The following is a 20443-nucleotide window of genomic DNA, read 5'->3' as shown; positions in this document are numbered from 1 at the left end:
ATTTGTGAAAAGTCATCAAAATCACATTATGTCTTAAAGATAGCATTCAAGGTAACTTTTAATGCTGTGACACTTTAGAGAGGTGCTGTTATGCTGGTTGTATGCCCTGGTGGTTTAAGATGAGCAAAGTTATGTTGGATGAATAATTAAATAAAAGGGGGGCAGAGGAGAAAGCTTTCCATTATGATCTTATCTCTCACATCCCTTTTGCCAATTTTAAGAAATAGGCAATTTATAGCACAAATTGCAGAGGGGTGTTGAAATAATAGATAAACAAGCCTCACATTTTCCTCAAGTATGTTTCCCTAAAAAAGGGTAACAAATTAAATAATTTCTTCTAACAAGGGGAATGTAATTCATCTTCATACCCTCTTCAACTTGCTGCTGATTGCAAGCAAAACGTGACCACAGCATCTATACAAAATCACATAGAGTGGATGCACTCCAATGATTTTGATCAGATTTATCCCCACTGAGGCCATACCAATCACATTAGAAATAAATTTGCATGGCCCACTTTTCTTCCACAGCTTTTTCCATCCATTTCAGCCCTGAAAAATTGGTTTGAATGGCACCTGATGGGTGACTTCATCCACACTGGGGTGTTTTTTTCGGCCAGCAGGATCAAGTTTTTCCTTGAAGCCTTAGTTTCACTGTTACTCTTTTCAAGCTTATGCTGCATAATAGGATGTTGCCATGTTGAGGTCTTGTCCAGTGCTTTTTATTGACAAATACATGGTCTAGTTGTGTTTTCACCTTATTTTTTTGATATTTTCTCTCAGCGTTATTCCCATCATTTCTCCTAGTGTGCCAAAAGTCTTAATGTACAAACCACTGAAGCTGACAAAGTCCACATGGATTTCATCATCAGCCTCTTCTGAATATTTGAAAAACAGCTGCTGTTATACAGCAGTGATATTCAGCACATACGGGTCACAAAAGCAGACATACTGCGCCGTTGTGTTCAGACAGCTCATTTGGAGCAGCATTTAGTCGTATTTGGGTGAGATTAATTGTAGAGGCTGACTCAGGTAGTAATTGTCTCAGCATGTCCGTGGTTTTCAGTCTCATCCAAATCTCATGCCGTTAATATTTGTGCTGGGTTTTGTGTGGATGTTCCAGCAGTACAGGAAAAACTGCCTTTTAATCTGTAAATACAGATATCTCCCTGGTAAACTGAGTCCATTCAGAGGCAACACCACTGGGCTTTGTTTTTGTTAATTGTCTCTCCTTGTGGGGAACAGATTCTTTTACAGGTTTTATCACCATGGAAGCACTTAGCAGAGCTTTTAGCTTTGTCCTCCTTGACCATTATCTCGTGCACACGGAAGGACCCCAGACAGACCCCCGCATCAATTAGACCTATTAGAGAGGAGGCAAAGCACAAAACTTTTGTCAGACACCTGCTGACCTTGAGTATATGCGCTTTTGTAATTCCTGGAAGTTGTCATACTGCTCCCACTTTGGCTGTCGAGCAAGGCTGAAAAGTGTTTATCGATATGTCTTCTCCAAAAATGCCCAAATTATTTTGGGGCACATTTCAGCTTCAACCAAAGTGGTGGTCGATCAGCTGTTGAAACCCTGCTCATATTACTTGCTTTAACTTAAAACACTCTTTGATTTAGGCTGAAACTTCAGTTTTAAGAAAACACAATTTAACTTTTGACTTAGATAAATTAACAAATTTGAATTCTGTATACACTTTAAAGTGTAAGGAATGATAATGAATAAAGAGAAAGACTTTTGGTCCATGCCAAAGGCTCCACTTATTTATTTCTCTGAACAGCCATTTTTTCATAATAATAATAATAATAATAATAATAATAATAATAATAATAATATCAATAATAATAGCTAGGTCTTATAAAGTGCCTTTTATGGGACACAAGGAGGCTTGGAAAAACACAGAAGAAAAGACACAACACAAAGACATACACTAAGCTAGGTGGTGGAACAGACTGGAGGCTGTGATGCTTGAGGAGTTTTTTAAACCTGTCCACAGAAGGGGCATTGTTGGAGATTGTTCCAGAGGGTGGGGTATTTTAGTCCTGAAGGCTCTGTCTCTGTAGGTACAGAATCTGGATTTAATATTAAGAAGGCCAGTGTCAGAGGATTGGAGGCTCTGGGTCCCTATAGTAGGGAAAGATTTATTGTGTAGTGAATTAAGAAATAAATCTTTGAATTGAGTGACTGTGAGAAACAATGCATCATCTCCTCTTGTTGCAGCAGTGTGAACTGGTTAGCTTTTTGAATTTTGCTTTTAGACGTCAGTAGTGAGTTTCAGCTCATTTTGTTGTGAATCTTTGGTCTGAACTGGGCTTAAAAGACACACAAGTTTTGTTCATCATTTGAAGCTTTCACTTCGTAGCTTTCTAATTCCCTGTAATCATGTGGAGGGTAGATAAAGGGTCTGTTTTGTGATTCAGAGCTTTGAGTGAACACAACAATCTGGTGAAACGTGAACTTGCTTTTGTTGGTGCACCTGCTGAAAATGGATTTATACAGACTGAAAAATTGAAGTGATTTTATACGCTGTATCAGTACTTACTGAATTCATCTTGTCCAATCAGAATGCTCCATCACAATTACTGTTGCACAATGAAAAATAGTTACAAATGGTAGGGATGCACATGATAAGCTGGCTAAATGATTAAACACATGGTTCCTCAACAGTCAGCACCAGAGTTGACAGACAGTTAATCTATATCTTAGTGTTTTAATCAGTTCAGTCCTACAATTCTGCTCAAATGCTCCATCTAAGCTGTTCTGTAGTCACTGTAGCTCCAGTTGATAGCCACTGCCATGCTGCCATAATCCTCTTTAACAGCCCTAAACTGTTGGCACCGCTAGCATCGCATAGGAATTGTGTGGTTTAGCACTATTGTGATCTAGAAAATGGAGATGAAGTTGTACATCAGGTTACACTTACATATAATCAAAGCAATGAGTAGCTGCATTGAGCAGAGGCATGTAGATATTAACCTGCAAAGAGGATTGAAGGCTGAGAACGTGAGCACTTCTAATGTTGGCTACATCACGCAGACCAACTTCACATCATTTATGTGCTGCCTTCGTGAAAGAAAAGTGCTCAACTTTATTGTTTCTTGGGTGTTTTATTAACTTGTGATTTATCACCTAAATGTAGCTTGTAATTTGCAGATAACTGGATTCTTAATAATTTGGAGGGAAACATCATCTTCATTGTGATAAGATGCTGACTCCTTTCCAAAATATCAAGCACTTTAATATTCTTCACAGATGACTTAGATTTCTCGTAGTTATTCACGGTCATCATTACAATCCTGATATATCATGGGTTATATTTAACATTTGGGAATATAGATACGAAGAAAGGTGTCAGGTCTACTACCCATGTGTGTGCATCAGAGAGGTCATTTATAGGACGGTGTTGTAGCTCTATGGTTCCCTGTGGTCTCCCTTTGACTCTCTGTCTGTCCTTTACTTAGATGGCTCCCTGTGGTCTGAGACCATCATGCTCAGCCTCAGGCCCTCTCTGTCCTCTCCTTCTCTCTATCATTGTCCCCCTTTTCTCACATTTCTCCATCATTTCCCTCCTCTTATCTCAGCCCTCGTTTTCCCTCCTGCTTTGTATGTCCTTGAAGAGGAAGTCCGTCCGTCTGTTTCTGTCTCCTATTTCTTTCTGTCATTCTTATCGCTTTTTCTCTCTCACTCCATTTATTTTTTTCTTTTTCCACGTTTCACTTCTTCACCCCACACTGCGGTAGTCCATCCACATTTAAACTACCTGTCAGTTTTTGGAATAGGCCAAATATTTTAATTAAGTCTGATATGTGTGAAGCTCAGCTAGTTTCTAACCTCTCCATGAGCCAGTGATTAGCCTGAGATTCTGGCTGTCTGACAGTTTTTCTAGGGTGTAAAATACTTTGGATGCTTTTATAAACCCTTAAATTAATATTGAGCTGAAATTGTGTCTGTTATCATCAAAAGCAACTTTGAAACAGAGGTCATGTCAAAACATTTTATGAAGAGAGCTTAACTTGTGCAGATAAACAACAATTATGGTCATAAACATCAAACACATCTCACAGCATTCCCCTTCTTTGGTACTGTGAAGCACTGTAATTATTTGAAAGTTATTCAAATCACTATTTCATTCTCCTTCCTCCTGTGTCTGCTGCTCTTCTCCATCTTCTCCACAGTAATGTCCCCAGACATCACAAGGTCATGTTAAAGTGCCTTGTGCTCTCGGGTGCCGCCATAGGACACACCAAGTTTATCACAGAGACGTGGAGCAAAGAGAAGATTACACAGTCACATAGCGTTCAGCCCATGACAACTTTATTATGTGTGCACACACTACCCAAGACCAGACAACAAACACGCTCATAAACGCACATAAAACACTTGCAAACACACGTAAACATTTATGGGAACATCCACAGAATCACAGAAACACCTTCATATGTTTTCATCCTCTTTGGCTCTTTGTAGTGCTTTTGCGGGAATATGGCTGCATGGATAAATCACAGCTGTCTGCAGTGTCCGGAGGAATGTGTTAACTTTGTGTCTTGTTTCTTGTGTTTAGGACCCAGGCAGAGAGGAGGCCCTGCTGCAACAGCTGAGAGAGAAAGATGAACTAATCCTTAAACTCCAGACTGAACTGGTAAGAGCTGACCACCAAGAAATGGCATTATTCAAGGTTTAATGGTTCTTTTCTTGATGTCATGTTGACCGTTTGTCAGAACAAGTTTGATAGGGAAAAAGTTTTTACTTTCAAATAGTTTCAGATTCTCTGACCAGGTATAAGCATATCAGTTTGAAGCTTTGCAAGATGGATTCCCCCAATGACAGATACTGAATCTGGCCAATGCATCTGTTTTGCAAGGTTAAGAATGTCAAGTATTACAAATAAATAAATAAATAACATCAAAGTGAAAGTGTAATGATAGACTGGTGACAGGAATTGAACTCTGGCATTTGCTCTTGTGACCTAAAATTACCTCTTTGTCAAATTGCATATATGCATTTAAAGGCAAAAAAGGGGTCCTATCTGTTACTAGCAAGGTGTACCCAATAAAGTGGCCGATGAGTGTATAAACTCAGGGAAAATGTGACATTTATCAAAATGAGAGTTGAATTAACCATGATGATTTTGCTTTGCACTGAAAAGACTTGATCTGGGAGAATTTGTCTCATAGGAAATAGCCCATAACAGTTGGGTCAACAAAACCAGCAAAGGTTAATTCCTAATTCCATCAGGAGTCCAGGAGAATTAATCTTAGGAGAGCGAAGAAGGGTGCTGGTTTAGCTCAGTGGGCAGAGCAGGTGCTGATAGAGAGGCTATACTCCTCAGTGCACTGGTCACAGGATCAGTTTCTGGTCTCAACGCTGTTTGGTGCATGTCTTCCCCAATTTTCTCTCCTGTCTTTCTGAAGCTATCCTATTGAAATAAAGCCAATAAAGCCCAGAAAAATTTCTTAAAAAAAGGCAGCTGTTTAATCTTTCTAGAGCGTGAACTTAGTGTAGAAATTATATTGTTTTTTAAAAAGATAATGTATGCATTATTAGGCTTGCTTTACAAATTTAAAACCACTTCCTCCAAATAATGGCAAAAAGAATAGGTGATGGTCCTGTAACCTGGTTTAGTTTGGATTTTTTGTTTGAATAATTTACGTCAGTGCTTTTTTATATTATTTGGAATGAACTGCTTTAAGGAAAGTTAAGAAAAATCATTGCTTTGCAATCAATTACCGTTCTTTAAAGAAAAAGGCTAAATATTGGCAATGGCAAGTTTGACCTGGTAAAAATCAGAAATTGTGAAAATGAGTCATTGCATCTTTGCTGAACAATTACTCATGTAATTTCTAGTCCCTTGTTTTTTTTGGTTTATACCTCTATGAAATAAGTAAGCATGTTTTAAACCAGATTTTTGGCCGAATACCTTCTCATGTTAGACTGAAATGATATCACCTCGAAGGCTTTCTGACTTTAACTGCTGTTCTCGGTAAGCAGTTGGCACAACCGAAAGTAAGCTACTTTTTTTACTATTCAGAGTTTCTTTTCACTTGGTATTCAGTAATTGGAAAATTATTAATGAATCCAGTGAAGGAGAGTGTTTTCCCAATTTACTGTAAGGCTTTATAAGTAATAAGAGAAGGAACTCGTGCTCTGTGGAAAGTTTGATCATCTAATTTCATCTCTGTCACACTTTCTTTTTCCTGCTGTTTTTTCTGAACTTTTTAAATGAATAATTAAAGAGAGTAGAGTGTTTTTGAATTATTTGTTTTAAAGGGTATAAATTAAAGAATTATTGCCTTTGAAGAATCATTTTTTCATTCTCTTTTAAGCATATGAAAATCATATCTTTTGGAAGGTTAGAGACATTTCAAACAACTGAAAAGTTTTACTTTTCACCATAAACTTGACAAACATTGCTGTCATTCTTCTTGTTCTGTGCTTCACTTACCTACAGCAGAGGACAGTGTGTCAGGAAAGACAGACCACAGAAAGAGAGAGAAAACAGACGTGCGGATGGTTTTATAGTTGGCTCAAAGTCACCCCGTCGATATCACATACATGGCGTGGCACCAGAAATCCCATCTTTTCCATCTTTGTTAATGTAAACTGCTTGTTCCTGCCAGCTTAATGTCAGAGCGGAATTCTTTGACTCCTTTCCAACTAAGAGACAAGCGTAATGCTTTCACAAGTTTGCCCCTGTAGACCAGGATGGGAGGCATGGAGTCATTTTTTATCTTTGCGGTATTTACAATAATCAAATTATACTTATGAGATACAAAGATTTAAATCATGTTGTCTTTTTTCCAACAGTTGGAAGCTCGATTATTGGAACATATACAGAAATGCTCCATACGGCTCCGTTATTCATCGCTTGTCATGAACACGTCTGTGATTTGTCACCTGCTTCATCAAACTGTTGTAATGCATTCATGATGCCAGGCATGAGCAGGATAATGTGCCAGTGTTATGGCGCTGTTGCGAGGGATGCCAGTCCAACCAACTGACTTGAGTCTCATTTGGCATCTGTTTGTTTGAATGCTTTCTGGCTCTGGACTTTTTTCTCACTCTTCCTTGTCCATGTCTTGCTCTCATTTGTCCAGAACAGCATTCTCTCGCATGATTTCTGTCAGCCACTCTTATCCTCTGTCATTTTCAGGGTGGACAAAATTCACCATTGGCAATAAGGTTGTCAAAATGCTAAGTCCTTATTGTAATGTATGATTGTATGAAAATGTACAGCTTTAATAAGCTGTAGATATTCTATTAGAGTTTGATCCACTTGAAAAGAGGAGGAGCAGTGATGGTCCGTTCAAATTCAAAGATTAGTTCAACTTGGACCTTCCTACATTTTGCATCAGCCATTCATTTTTGGTCAACAGACCAACTTGTACCTAGTATGAGGAACTCAGTATCTCCACTGACTCTGTGCATTAACGGTAGGTCTTCAGTTGCAACCTGTAATAGGAACTCACTCGGCTGCCTCTTATGCAGATAACAGCCCATACATCATTTCCATGGCTCTATTTCTCTGTCTTGATATCTCTGCATTATGAGTGCAACTAAGCTGTGGGCAATACAACTGGATAGAGGCAAATTAGCCACGTGCCAAGAGGCTAGTGGCACCTCTTTAACAGCTCTTTTTGGTCATGAATATGCTCTCAAATGAAATGGTGATACACTGTCTGGCAAGTGAACTTTTTGGGTTGCTGGAGAAACTGAAATGACAGCTCAGAGTAGGACAACAGTTGACGCGGGAGTTGTGACGTGTCGTTTGTGAACCAGGCGGTCCTAAGAGCTGGCTCTTTCATGTGTATAATTGAAGTTAATGAAGCTTAGTTAGTTCATGCTGGACATAAACGTCATACACCCAGCTGCAACCAGCTGATTTAGCTATAGTCTCACAGCTTTTGCAGCCAATCAAAGCTCGTTCTCTCAACAAATATGACATCCTTCTTACTGATCCCTACTTCACTAATGCCAATCACAACACACTGCTGCTTGTAAAGCCACGACTCCACCTCCCTGGACTCCTCCTTTCTTGCATAAACCTTTTGTTGCACTCTCATATTCACTTTTGTGCAGCTTTAGGAGTAGATAGCAACTAAATTACACTTTGTTTTATTTGACATGGGTTTTCATGTGTGTTTTTTATCTGTCTATATGGGGGTTTCTAGCAATGCCCTCTCTGGAAAGTCAAAGCATGTTGCTTGGATAACCCACAAAGCATCTTTTGAGCAGAGCTTTCACCCCCAAGGAAAACTCTATATTTTTTTAATTGCAATACCAAATGACAGAAATGTTCCTGGCTTGATGTTGTTGTTTTTTGGGGGGGACTAAAAAATCCAAAAAAAAGGGAAAACCGGTATATTTGGTATTAAAGCCCGGCTCCTTTCCTGGGCTGAGCTTAATAAATGGGATTCACTTCAGTCAGGGCTGGTTGGATATAAATAAAGCCATGTTTTTTTGTTTACTGGCAAATTACCACAGCTCATTTAAGCTAACAGGGCAGTGTTTAATGCGTGTCAGTACATGTTGTGTCCACACAACCAATCCAATCTGTAAAAAGGCATCTTATTCTGCCTGTGTATGCAGTCAGAGTGATCAGACACAAATCGCCTTCAGTATGCACTGAAGAACATCCATAGTAAGCATTAAGGATTACCACTTGATATCTGAATGTCCAAAATAGAGATTAGTCCATGTTCATTCAAGGTCTAAGTGGGGTTTTAGGGCTAGATTATAAATGATTTTGGAAAGAAGAAAGTGTGCAGGAGTTTGCTCACAATACTTGGTAATTAACAAGCAGTTATCCAATACAGGGTGCCAAGGACCTCTGTGTTGTTGCAGTGGTAACATAATATGATCTGACAATTGTTTGATTTTCTAGTGTTGTATTAAAGTTAAAATTCTGGCACTGTAACAAACCCTACAACTAAAGTGGAGGCAATTTAAAAATTGAGCTCTTTTTTATTAACTCCTCAGAAAGCTAAATGAACAGGCCAGTTTCTCTACAGAACAAATGTGTTTGGAGTCAGACTTTTCAAACCTCATGTACAAACCCGGTAATGAGCAATTTATTGGTTAAGTTCCACAGTTTGTCTAGTTATAATTTCTCTATACAGGCAATGAAATAGACTATGGAATCACTTCAAATGCCAAAAACATTTTCTGATTGGAGTCAATCAATTCTTATGGTTCAATCTTTTTGTTATAAAACATGCAGCAGAATGTAATTGTATATAATGAGTTTCAGATTTGATCATCTGTTTGTCTTTTGAGGAATTCATTGACTGAAATACTTAAATAAAGAATGGAGAGAGCAGTTTGAAGTTGTAATAATGACTTGGGTTGATTGCAATAAAGACTCAAGCTTCTGAAAAATAATTGTGCAGTTATAAAGAATGATGCTTAAGTAGATCTCACCTAAATATGTCAGGTACTGTGACAGGTAAAGACTACTGCAGTCTTTCATTGATATTATTTTGTCTGTCTGATTTAAGGATTAAAAGATATCCCCAGGTGGGCTCCACATTCACTGAATTTCTATCTCAAACACAGTCTCTTTTAATCTCTCTCTAATACAGGAAACAGTTATATTAAACATAATAACAGTAGGAGTAAGTAGAAGCCTCCAGGGAATTCTTTTTGACTGCATCTAGACTGTTTATTGTTTTCCGTATGCATTCTGTTTTGTATTATAACACATATTTAGCCAGGAGAAAAAAAACTGATTAAGAATAAAAATCTGTTTGTCAGGAGTGAAAATAAATCCGTAAAAGCTCACTGCACAGTTTGCCACAGTTTGTGATTTTACACAGCCTTCATTATTGTCATCTCATCTGATTTTATCAAGATGGAACAAAAACGATTGTTTTACAGTGACAACGTAAATTCATTGTCATACTTGGATAGGTCGAGCTTGCACATTTGTTCCTAGAGATAATAAACGCAAAGAGAATTTTAACAAGTTGACTAGTTTTCTTTCTTTTGTTTAAAAAGAAAAAGTCTAAAAACAGCAGGCAACTTTAAGCTGCAAATAGACCAATCACGAAGCCAAGCTCCCATTGACTCACTCAGACAAGCAATCAGTACGCTTCCCAAGTAAATGTTGATGTTACAAAGACACAATAGGCCAAGTGATTATGAGGTCTGGGCTCTGACTGGGCCACTCCAGAACATTCACCTTGTTGTCCTTAAACCATTTCTGTGGCTTTTTGCTGTATCTTTTGGCTCACTGGATCTTGCTGGAAAATCAATCTTCCCCCAAGCTGTAGTTCTCTTGCAGACTGAATAAGATTCTCCTATTTTTTGCAGCATTCATTTAATCCTCTACTTTTACAAGTTTCTGGGAGCCAGCTGCTGAGAAGCATCCCCATGATGATGCTGCCACCACTGTGCTTCACAGTGGAGATGGTGTGTTTGTGGTGATAAAATAACCTTCCTCTGCCTGCTTTGTCACTTTCTTCCCTTCTTTCTTATAATGTTTGTTTTGTTCTCTAACTCTTGTGCTTCCATATGATGACAAGTCTATTTTTTGCAACCAGATTTCAACATCATACACAGATTCCATCTTTAGGACATGCAGTTGCTTATGCATGCACGAATACAAACAGATGCTGATCAGTCTGATTGTTTATGTACAAGTGCGTGAGAGTGCATTCATCTGTTTGACACTTCTCTCTGACAGTGATGTTTTTGATGCTGCCACAAGATGGATTTGATTTCCAGACATATAATGCTTTTGTGATTTTACAAGAAAACCAGTGCAGATAAATGACTGATAGTTAAGAGCTAGGATTCATGCAGACAAAGTATAAGCTTGTTTCCATCTTCAAAATATGCCCTTGAAAACAGAGGTCATTTTCTCCATTGAATTCATAAAGCCTTACCTATGTGGGGCATTCATGGTGGTGTATGTGTGTGAGTTGTAGCCGGACACCTTTTCTGCTGCAGCTAAGTTAAAGTGCAGCATTTTTGAAGGAAAGGGCAGCTCATAGCCAACGCTCTCTGCGCTCTGCCTCTGTCTGTAAATCTGCCAGTGAAAACCTATTAATTATCTCCTAGAAGGACTGGCTAGCTGGCCGGCCATCAGTAGCTGTCACTTTTTATGATTTTTCTCCTCTCTCTGCTGGTGCATTTTGTTGAAGGCCTGAGATCCAACTGCAACATTTAGCAGCAGGAAGCCTTGCTTTTGGACAAGATGAATGAAAAGTGATTTTTTTCCCCTCAAGCTTTTAGCTCGTATCTTGTGGAAAGTATATATTTGGCTGAAATGTTGTCATTATTAACTGTCTTTAAGTCTTTTTAAGTCTTTAAGTCCTTTGCCATCCACAATACATCCTTATTTTAATGAAGGTCATAAAATATTTCATAACTTTCAATGTGATCTCTTCCACTTCAAATGAGCGTAAATGCCAACCATGTCAGCATGATAAGTGCCATCTTCATAAAAGCTTTCGTGTCTCCACCTTTTCAAAATAACCCTTTAGCAGTAACACAGGAGTCTGCAGGTTTCTGGTCGAGGTATAAGTGCTGTTATTTGAAGGACAGGGCCAACACTTTTCTCTCTACACCTCCTTCTGTAAATCTGCCAGGGGAAACCTATTAATTATCTCCTAGAAGGTCTTTTCTAGCAGCCTGGCCAGAACTAGCTGTCACTTTTTATGAATTCTTCTCTACTGCTGCACTTTGAGGAGGGTCTGCGGTCCAATATTTAGCTGTAGAAAAACTTCTCCTGCCCGTTTTTACGACCCCTCGGATTTCCCGTAGAAGCAGCTGAAGTGGAGGAAAAGATTGGGGTTGTTTAAGGTTATTTAGAGTTGTATTTTTTTTCTTTTGATAGCAAGGTAAACATGGAAGCAGAGAGGAGGCAAGGCATGAATCTGCAGGGAGAGCATTTAGCGGATGTGATTTATTCCTATTTGATGCTCTGTCTTCGTGAGATTTTTAACATGGGTAATGGTTGTGCGTGTTTGTATTTTGAATGCAGGAGAGTGCCAAAGCTGCCCTGAAGATGAAAGACTGCCAAATGACTGACCGCACGACACAGACAGAACACATGGGGCCAGAGGTGAGTCACTCACAGAACAAAAGCATGCTCTCGCTTTCTCAGATACAAACAATGCACTGTGCTTTACACCTCTAACACTGGAAATGTGGGATATATGTTATGAGGAGAACCCTGATCGTAAATAAAACAAGCTTCGATGAAAGGAACTCCTTTTTCGGACGTGTGACAATGCATTTGTTGTTGTGCCATAAATGCTTTCTCTCCACCCTTTCATTTTCTTTCCTCTCTCCTTAAGAGCATTATTTCACTTCAAGCTACATCTCTTATCCATCTTATTCTTTCTAAAGATGTTATACTGCAGTGACATTTATATAATATCCCTTCCCTCTACCCTCTCAATGCACAGATAGGGTGCCGTGTTACTATCTGCCTACCTAACACCCTCAGTCGACATGGCCTCTTTGGCTTTCCTTGGTGGGCTGACAGTATGGGAACACAGCAGACTTAATGGATGACTGTCTAAAAATGGCTGCCTGAAACAGATTCAGAGTCAGAGTTTTGGCCCTGTCTCTTTGTTTCCTTGTTTTTTTTTCTTCTGTAACACTTTTTTCATTTCCTCTTCTCAAAAAGTTCTGTTATACCTCTTATCCTGCTGCGCATAAAGCTGACAAGACACCTTGTTTAAAGGGGAAAAGCTGTGTCATTGTGAGTGTGTGGGTGAGCACAACCAACAATAGAAGAGAATCCCTACAAGAATATCATACTGCAGTTATAAAATAAACTAACCGGGTGAAGTAAAAGCTTACTTTAGTCTGTTTTCATGTAGTTTTGATATGTTAACTCTCTTTGTTTACTTTGCAACATCCTATTGTAAGCGAACGGGATCCGATTAAGGTGTTCATTGAGGATCTAGTGTGTATCTGTGCTTTAACAATATGCATCCCTTTAATTAAAGTCCACAGATGGAGCACTTACCTGCCGTCCTCAGATTGCAATAAAGGGAGTCAATCAGCTAAATGTATGGGACTGTACAAAGTACATGCAAGCTGTTGAGGAGGGAAGCTGATGGGGAGACCAGCTGTAGATCTTACCTCAAACTTTCTTTATCATAAAAAGATATAAGTGTAGAATTGGTGCAAATATGACTGATTTAAATCAGTTCAACAAAAATAAACTAGCTGTAGCAGTGCTAACTTCTTTTAGCGCTCTTGTTCAACCAATCAATCATTCAATAAGTCTATATTTGTATAGCACCGTATCCTAACCAAAATGAACGCGCTTTCCAAAGAGAGCATCATATGCCGAGAAGGAGAAGTGTTCAAACCTGATGGGAGCAAGGTTTAAAGCTGAAAATGCATCTTGTTTCAAAGCAGGACTGATGTGACTTCAGATGTGAGGTAAGTAGTAAATGGAAAAAAAAAAAACGATGTGCAAATATTGCTAGAGACTCGGAAACAGAAAAAGAGAAGGGAGGTGCTGACAAAAAGAAGATATGCAGATGTGGAGAAGATAGGGGTGCATAAAATAGAAGAGGGAGATGCAGAAAAAGAGAAGACAGAGATGTAGAAAGCAAGAAACCAAACAGAGAAACAACAATAAATAAGATAGATTTATGGCAATTTCTTTTTGCCACATTTCAATTTTAAACTTATTTTCTTGGCAATGGCTTTAATGTGAGTAATTAGGTGTTCAATATATATAATAAAATAGCTGTAACAATCATGCTTGATAGTAGACTGAACATCTTGATATCAGCTATAGCAACTAAACTGATAATGACATAGACAGGAATGATGTTTGTTATCATAGCTTTTGAAGCAGAACTGCTTTTTGATTCACTTTAACACCTTTCATAATGATGATAGATTCAAGGCTGATGTTGGTAGTTTAAACAGTTGTAAACAGGCCTGCAGGTCCACAGCAGCAGGCCATCAATGTCTGTAATAATAATAGTAACTGTGTTTGGTGTAGTGTTAGTTCTGCTTGGTTGTGAGTCTCAGCTGAAATGTCTTGGATAGCACAACATACGCAGGAAAAGCACTTTGCATTGTGTATACTTGACCAGATCTTCACATCAGAGGATACACTCATGTAGAAATACAGTAAATCTTGACAACAAAATTGCAGTAGGGTGTCGGATTGGTAGCAGCACTCCCCTTCTTTGATTGAGCAGCAAAGATAAGCCACAGAAGCAGGTGCAGGGAAGAAAACAGTGAACTGTTCTCCAGAAAGATGGCACTTAGCTGTCTGCGCCTGCATGAAGCTACAGCTCTAAATCCTATAATTTTACCATAACTGTCATCATTCATTGTGTGTCGTTTCCTGCATTAAAAGTTTCTCTTTCCTTCCTTTCTGACACTTTCTCACGCACATACGCCACATGTAGCCTTAGAACTGTCTGCGCTGTGCTTCATTTGCCATCACTGACTAATGCATTTCTCATAATGAAGGCTAAAATGGCTCTCACATAATTGTATGTTTCTCAGTACTGGAGGCTAAAACAAATAAATGTGTGGGCTCAGTATGTAGTGTGCACATTTGTATGCCTTCCTATGCGTTTCTCAGTGAGTGTGCTGCTTGTTTGTGAGGCAGCCATTAGTCTTGGCCTTGGACGGCTAAGTCAATAAAAAGCTGTTGAAAGTGTTGAAGTAACCACTGTCAAAAAGGCTGCATTTATGCTTCAGACGTTATAATTTACTAAGTATTGTGCTTGTGTGATTTTGCCTCATGTGGTATAATTTGCACATTAGCATAAAACATACCTGCACAAGAATGCTTGAAGTTGAAATGCTTTGTTTGCTTTGTGAGGGGGCAAGACTGTGTATCGAGACGTCAAAGGTTTAAAATTGTTTGATATTCTCACTTCGAGTGATTATTTCTGACATGCTGATTAATTTCAATTAATTTAATTAGAATTAATTCCACCTTGATTTGCCTTACCAGGAGCTTAAAAAGAGAAGATCTTTGCAGCAGTAAAGTATATGAGGACGGTTTCATCTTTGAAGATTCTCTCTTATTTCTCCTCTCTGAGCTGAAGTGCTTTGATTAATTGGTGTGTAATCATTTGAATTCAAGAAGTGCCTCTTAGTGTCTCATCTCGTCTGCAGGTGGAAAAAAGCAGCACATTAGCATACTAGATCTGTAGCACAAGTCCATCAAAAAACACCAGGGTAAAACCCAAATATAGAGCACGCTCATAACTGTCTTTGCTTTTAAAAACGTCTCTAAGCATTCCGAAACTTCTTTGAAACATTGTTTCTGGTCTGACTACAGTGACCTTTTCTTCCTAAAACTCTGTCCAGCTCAGGAAATCTGGCAACCACTCAAGCGTGTGGTGTTGCTATCTATTATAAAACCAGTACCTAGCTATAGAGACCTCCATATGCTCAGGCCCCTTGAGTAGATGGGCTCTTAATTAGAGGAGCAGCTGGCTGCCCGCTAGCAAGCTAGGCTAGCAACACAGGTGACTTAACTCAGCAGTAGCTACAGCATGCACGGCCTGATTTAAGCTCCCCCCTCCCCTCCTGAGTGAATGGTTGTGTGTAAGAGAGAGAGAGAGAGTGAGGAGGGTGTGTGTGGTTAGCTGTGTGTGGGACATGCCGCAGCATGGAGCATGTCTATATAGGTTAGCTACCCCCGTGCATCGAGGACAGTCAGCTAGCAACAGAAAGTGTGTCTACAAGTGGGGCAGCTATTTCTACTGCCTCTGCCACTTCACGAGGTCGACCAGCTCACTCATCCTCTCTCTCTCTGCCTCACCCTCCTTCTTTTCTGGAGCGTCCTCTTACTTTTCCTCTTTCTGTCATCCCGCTCCTTCTCTTCTACCTGCTTTTCTTCGCTGATCCCTGAAAGTGCAAAAGTTAGCCATCACAAGTTCTTCTCCTCTCTCCTCTTTTTTCTCTCCTCTTCCTCGCCCAGGTTTCCAGGTCTCCAGGAGTCCATCAGGGATTCTCCTGCCCTGGTTTTCTCACTGTTGGATGCTCCGTTCCAGGGACAGCTCCTGGCAAACTCTCTTTTACAGAAATAAAAGTTTAGGCCAACTTCACCAAAGTTCTTCCTCTACTTTTTCCAGTAAGGAAGCAACTTTGATGGCAGGCGTGCATGTTTATTTCTTAACTGACAAGTCACATCATTCTCTCAAACTACGATGTGCATTACATCTAAGTTTGTTGATTTTAGTGCCCCTTGTGGATGTAGCAGTAAATTGCTCAGCACTTGTCCAGTTCATGTGTGAGTAGTTATTTCTGTTGAACAACCACTTCCTTCCGTCTCTCAAATATCAATCATGCTCCCTCAATGTAAATCTTTGCCATAGGCAGTTATTGGCTTGAAAAATAACTATATCCAAGTTATCAGCCTTGTAGCTAAAAGCTATGTTTGCTTTTGTAGGTCAAATAGAAGCAAAAGTGTAAATTTCAGTCTGTTTTATAACCAGCTCAATTCCTTATGTGAGCTTTAAATTAAAATAAAATAAACACTGAAAAGTGCATAAGCTGCCAGAGGAGTATCATAAGACCTTCTGCAGTTTGAGTCTGGTTCTGTCAAATTTACTGAATAAAAAATACATGTATTTATAAATCATGTACCATTTATATCCCTTGGGCGCCAATGCTCTATTCTTCTTTAAGTTTACTTTTTTCTATTTCCTGCAAAGTTTACACGGTTAAACATACAGTCCAGAAAAAGATCTCTCTCTACTTGAACCTCTCCAGTCCTTTTACCCTCTAAACTGCAAATTCAGCCAAACTTAATTTCTCTTTTTTTTTTGGTACAAAAGCAGAATAATTATCCAGAGAAAAGTGGACTCTTTGGTTTTTGAAGTCAGACTCTGACTCAGTTCAATTAGCCAAGTACGTGAGCACATAGGAAATTGACTCCAGGTTATAATTCTCCCAGTGTGCAGACAGACAAATGGCATAATAATCTTAAAACAAGGACAAGAGGGACAAATGCAGCACCAACACGTACCCATGATTTCCACATAAGCCTTGTTTGCCACATTCTGTCTACGCTGTGGTTTCACTCAGACTAAAAGCGTGGGCTCATGCCCACTGGATTCACCTCTGAGGCAAAGGGCAGCCCAGAGCAGCTGGAGACACAGCGTCACAAGATTACCAAAAAACTAGAGGTTTACACTGGATTTGTGAGATTACGCTGTAACAGAGATGCGCAGATTGACCATGCTGAAACTGTGGTTACACATTAAAACCAAAAACTACATACAGACGTGTGGGGCTCAGTATTTCCCCCAGCCTCAAAACACGATGCAGAGGCCGCAATGTGTATCACAATACACGTTGATATGAGGTATTAAACATGACGTAATAAACATGGCCTACACTGAATTCCCTACAGCAGCTTGTCTTATTGTTGTTGTTTGGCTCATGCTTATGATCTCCTGATAAGACATTGAGGGAAACTGAGCTGACAGCATCATTCCTTGCTGTTTTGGAAGACACTGATTAGCCTGGTGAGTGTCGTTGTTGTCAACGACTGCTTATAAGCCTGGGTTTGTGTGGTGATGAAGATTGGTGTTTCTGCAGTGGTTTACCTTCTAACAGCTTGCATAACTCATGTCCAACTCCTGACTTTCTGTCATTCGAAGAAACCCACAACAATTCACTTTGTTTGCTTTTAGCCTGGGGGCTGTAAAGAAACACTATCAATAGTAAAACATCGGGGTAGTGAGTGGTGGAAGACATGCACCAAATAGTGAAGGGATTGGAATTGATCCCACAACCACTTCGTTGATGACTCTAGCCTCTTTCTGGCTGTATAGCCGCACTGTCGCAGGTGGAAAGCAAACAGTGCTAGCTCCACTAATCTATCTGATCCAGTTTGTCAGGCAAGGAGGCAAAGCACAGAGCTTCTCCTTAACAGAGGTCCCACTTGTCTTTAGAAGATGAGTGGCAGATGTCAGCTTAAGTTCCCCAAGGAAACTGCCATCAGAACTCTTATCCCCCAGAGCAGTGACCCTGGCTAAGCTGACTGTTCCATGGGAAGGGTGATGGAAGCTGCCTTCTCCCAACTGTCTGCTCAGTGCCAATAAGCAGAGAGAGCCTTCACCTTATCAGTGGAGGTCAGGTGTCAAGGCTTCACTGGAACACCAACCCAGCAGCTCTTGAAATCCCTTGGCATCACTGGCTGCAAGGGGAAGAAAGCTCTTAAAGAGCTTGTAGAGGAGGCAGAGCAGGGGAGCTTTTGGTTTGGCCTGAAGGAAGGACAAGGCGTGGGAAAAGGGATCCTAGTGCAGGCTGGGAGGGGGTGGAAGGGAGATGTTCCAGCCGCTGCTCCACCACCTTGAGATGTTCTGGGACTAAAGGAGCAAAACATCAGTGAAGGGTGGCTCCCGGTTGACCACCTTGCAGCCTGCACCACAGCACCATCAGAGGTCTGTGTGCCATTTCTACCAACTGAGCCAAGCTTGTGCCTTCAATGTTCTCTCTTGTGCACTATTTCCCCTGGGTGATCTTTGTAGTGCACATTTTATTTCTAGAAAGTCTAGGAAGCTTGATATGTCAGTTTTAGATGCCTGCTTGTGATTTAATGAACCGTAAAACAGCATTTTCATAGCAGTATCTCATTTGTAACAAGCACTGGATGGGCTAACGTTAGCAAACACTGGTGTTGTGTGTAACAAGACCCTCTTTTTTGGTGAAGTTCAAGTAAACAAGATTTAAAAAACAGAAAGAGTAATGGCGAATGCCTCTTTGTTTCTTTTAGTCTGATGACTATATTTTGACATCTAATGGAAAACTTAACAAATAGGGATTCACCTGGACAGCGATGTAGTCATCAAGGCTTTTGTATGCTTTAAGATCACTGCCTGTGAACAGACAAATGCCTCTGCCAGTCCACTATTCATAGTCTCTGTTTTTAAGCGCCCTTGAGGTGACTCAGCTCATCTAACAGAGTCACCGACATTTGTATGAAGTAAGCTTATTCTGTTGTTCTCAGCAGTGGTGCTTCTGCCGTCCACCATAGCGATGCCACAGTAGTCACGTGTCTGTTCCTATCCCCAGTGCTCTGGCATGACATGAACAATCTATCAGCACACTTATTGTCTTACAGCACAAGATTATTTTGTTGTGATTTTGACAATGTATGTGCCACACACTAAAACATTTTTACATTTTTGGACAGGGCCATGACATATGATATGATGCTCAGGGATCTGAAATGAGCACTTCTAAGTACAACACTGATATGGGCCTGCAGCTGACAGCTGGTGGTGAAGTAAGAGAGGAGTAAGGGATATGAAAATTTGTTGACCAACCACAATTTTCAGTTCCACTTAAGAAGATTCTTCTTCTTTCTGTCATTGTGTGAATTCACAGATGGACAGTAGGGTGGAGGAAAGTAAGACAGGGGGGAAAGGAAAAAAGGGGGAACAGGGGGTGGTTAGAGAAAATGTGGGGAGCTATTTCACATCCCGCTGAGACTCTTAAGAGCTGAAGGTATGGTGGCTGTTTGAAAGTTTTTTAGAGTGGATTGAATCGATTGAGATTGCTTTCTTTCAGCCGGCTAATTTCATGGGCATTCTTAAAAGGAACATTTTATGGTGGGAATCAAAAGCTCTCCGTGGTGAGCTCACTTATGTTTCCTTTCTCTCTCTTTCTCTATTCTCTGTGGATTTGTGCAGCTTTCCTTTTTTGCCTTTTTTACTCTCTTTTTTATTTTTTTTTTCAATTTTTTTTGCTTTCTGCTCTACACCCATTCCTCTTAATATATACCCTCTGTCTTTAGCAGTGTCAGAGAGGAGCAGAGGGATAGTTGGAGGATCGTTTATCATCAGTTGGTGGGCTTTTATGTTGATCATGTAGATTCTTTCCTTTGTCTCTGTTTTTCTTGTCTTTTTGTCTAGAAAAAAATATATTCTCTGGTAGTTAAGGAATTTTATATACCTTTTTCATTCTAGAAAGATTATTTGAAAGGAATAAAATATTCGAATAAAAGCCAGGTACAGTTTCTCAGGAATGTTACCACTACAGTTAAAATGATTACAAATAATGATTTCAGTTGATTGGACAAAAAATAATGAACAATTTTTTTTAACAAACAAAATGTGATGTCTGATTGTGGCTTCTGTTTAACACGAATAGCTGAAGTATTACTGCTTATCAGGGTCATATTTTTAAGGAAAAATGTGGTTTTCTTTCTCAGAATTAAAAACCATCACCATGAAACCCAGAATATAGGTCACAGTGATATGGAGGGCCCAGTCTGTTTTGGAGGATTCTTTCAGAGGGATGAAAAGGTTTAAAATGGTTTGCAATGCATTAATTGAAGCCCTCAACATGTCATTTTTGTGCAGTTGTGCTCTTGTAGTCTTTTCACCACATGGAGTTTGCACTCCTGCTTGCCAACAGTATGGCGGTTGAGCCCTCATCCTGTGGTCACGAGTCACGATGCCCAGCTCCACTGGTCACTTGT

The 20443-nt window shown here is 39.8% G+C and overlaps 1 protein-coding gene across 1 annotated transcript in view; it reads left to right on the top strand.

Annotated features, from left to right (window-relative positions):
• ccser1 (coiled-coil serine-rich protein 1) overlaps window positions 1-20443 on the top strand; it is a 203738-nt gene that overhangs the window by 90716 nt on the left and 92579 nt on the right. The window contains exons 9-10 of the mRNA XM_041786666.1: window positions 4568-4645; window positions 11990-12070. Coding sequence (XP_041642600.1) covers window positions 4568-4645; window positions 11990-12070 — 159 coding nt within the window. The remainder of the gene's footprint in view (window positions 1-4567; window positions 4646-11989; window positions 12071-20443) is intronic.

Source organism: Cheilinus undulatus, linkage group 5 (genome assembly GCF_018320785.1).
Source record: "Cheilinus undulatus linkage group 5, ASM1832078v1, whole genome shotgun sequence".
NCBI classification, from domain to species: domain Eukaryota; kingdom Metazoa; phylum Chordata; class Actinopteri; order Labriformes; family Labridae; genus Cheilinus; species Cheilinus undulatus.
The sequence above is the reverse complement of the archived record's forward strand: the minus strand, read 5'-3'. Positions and strand labels throughout refer to the sequence as shown.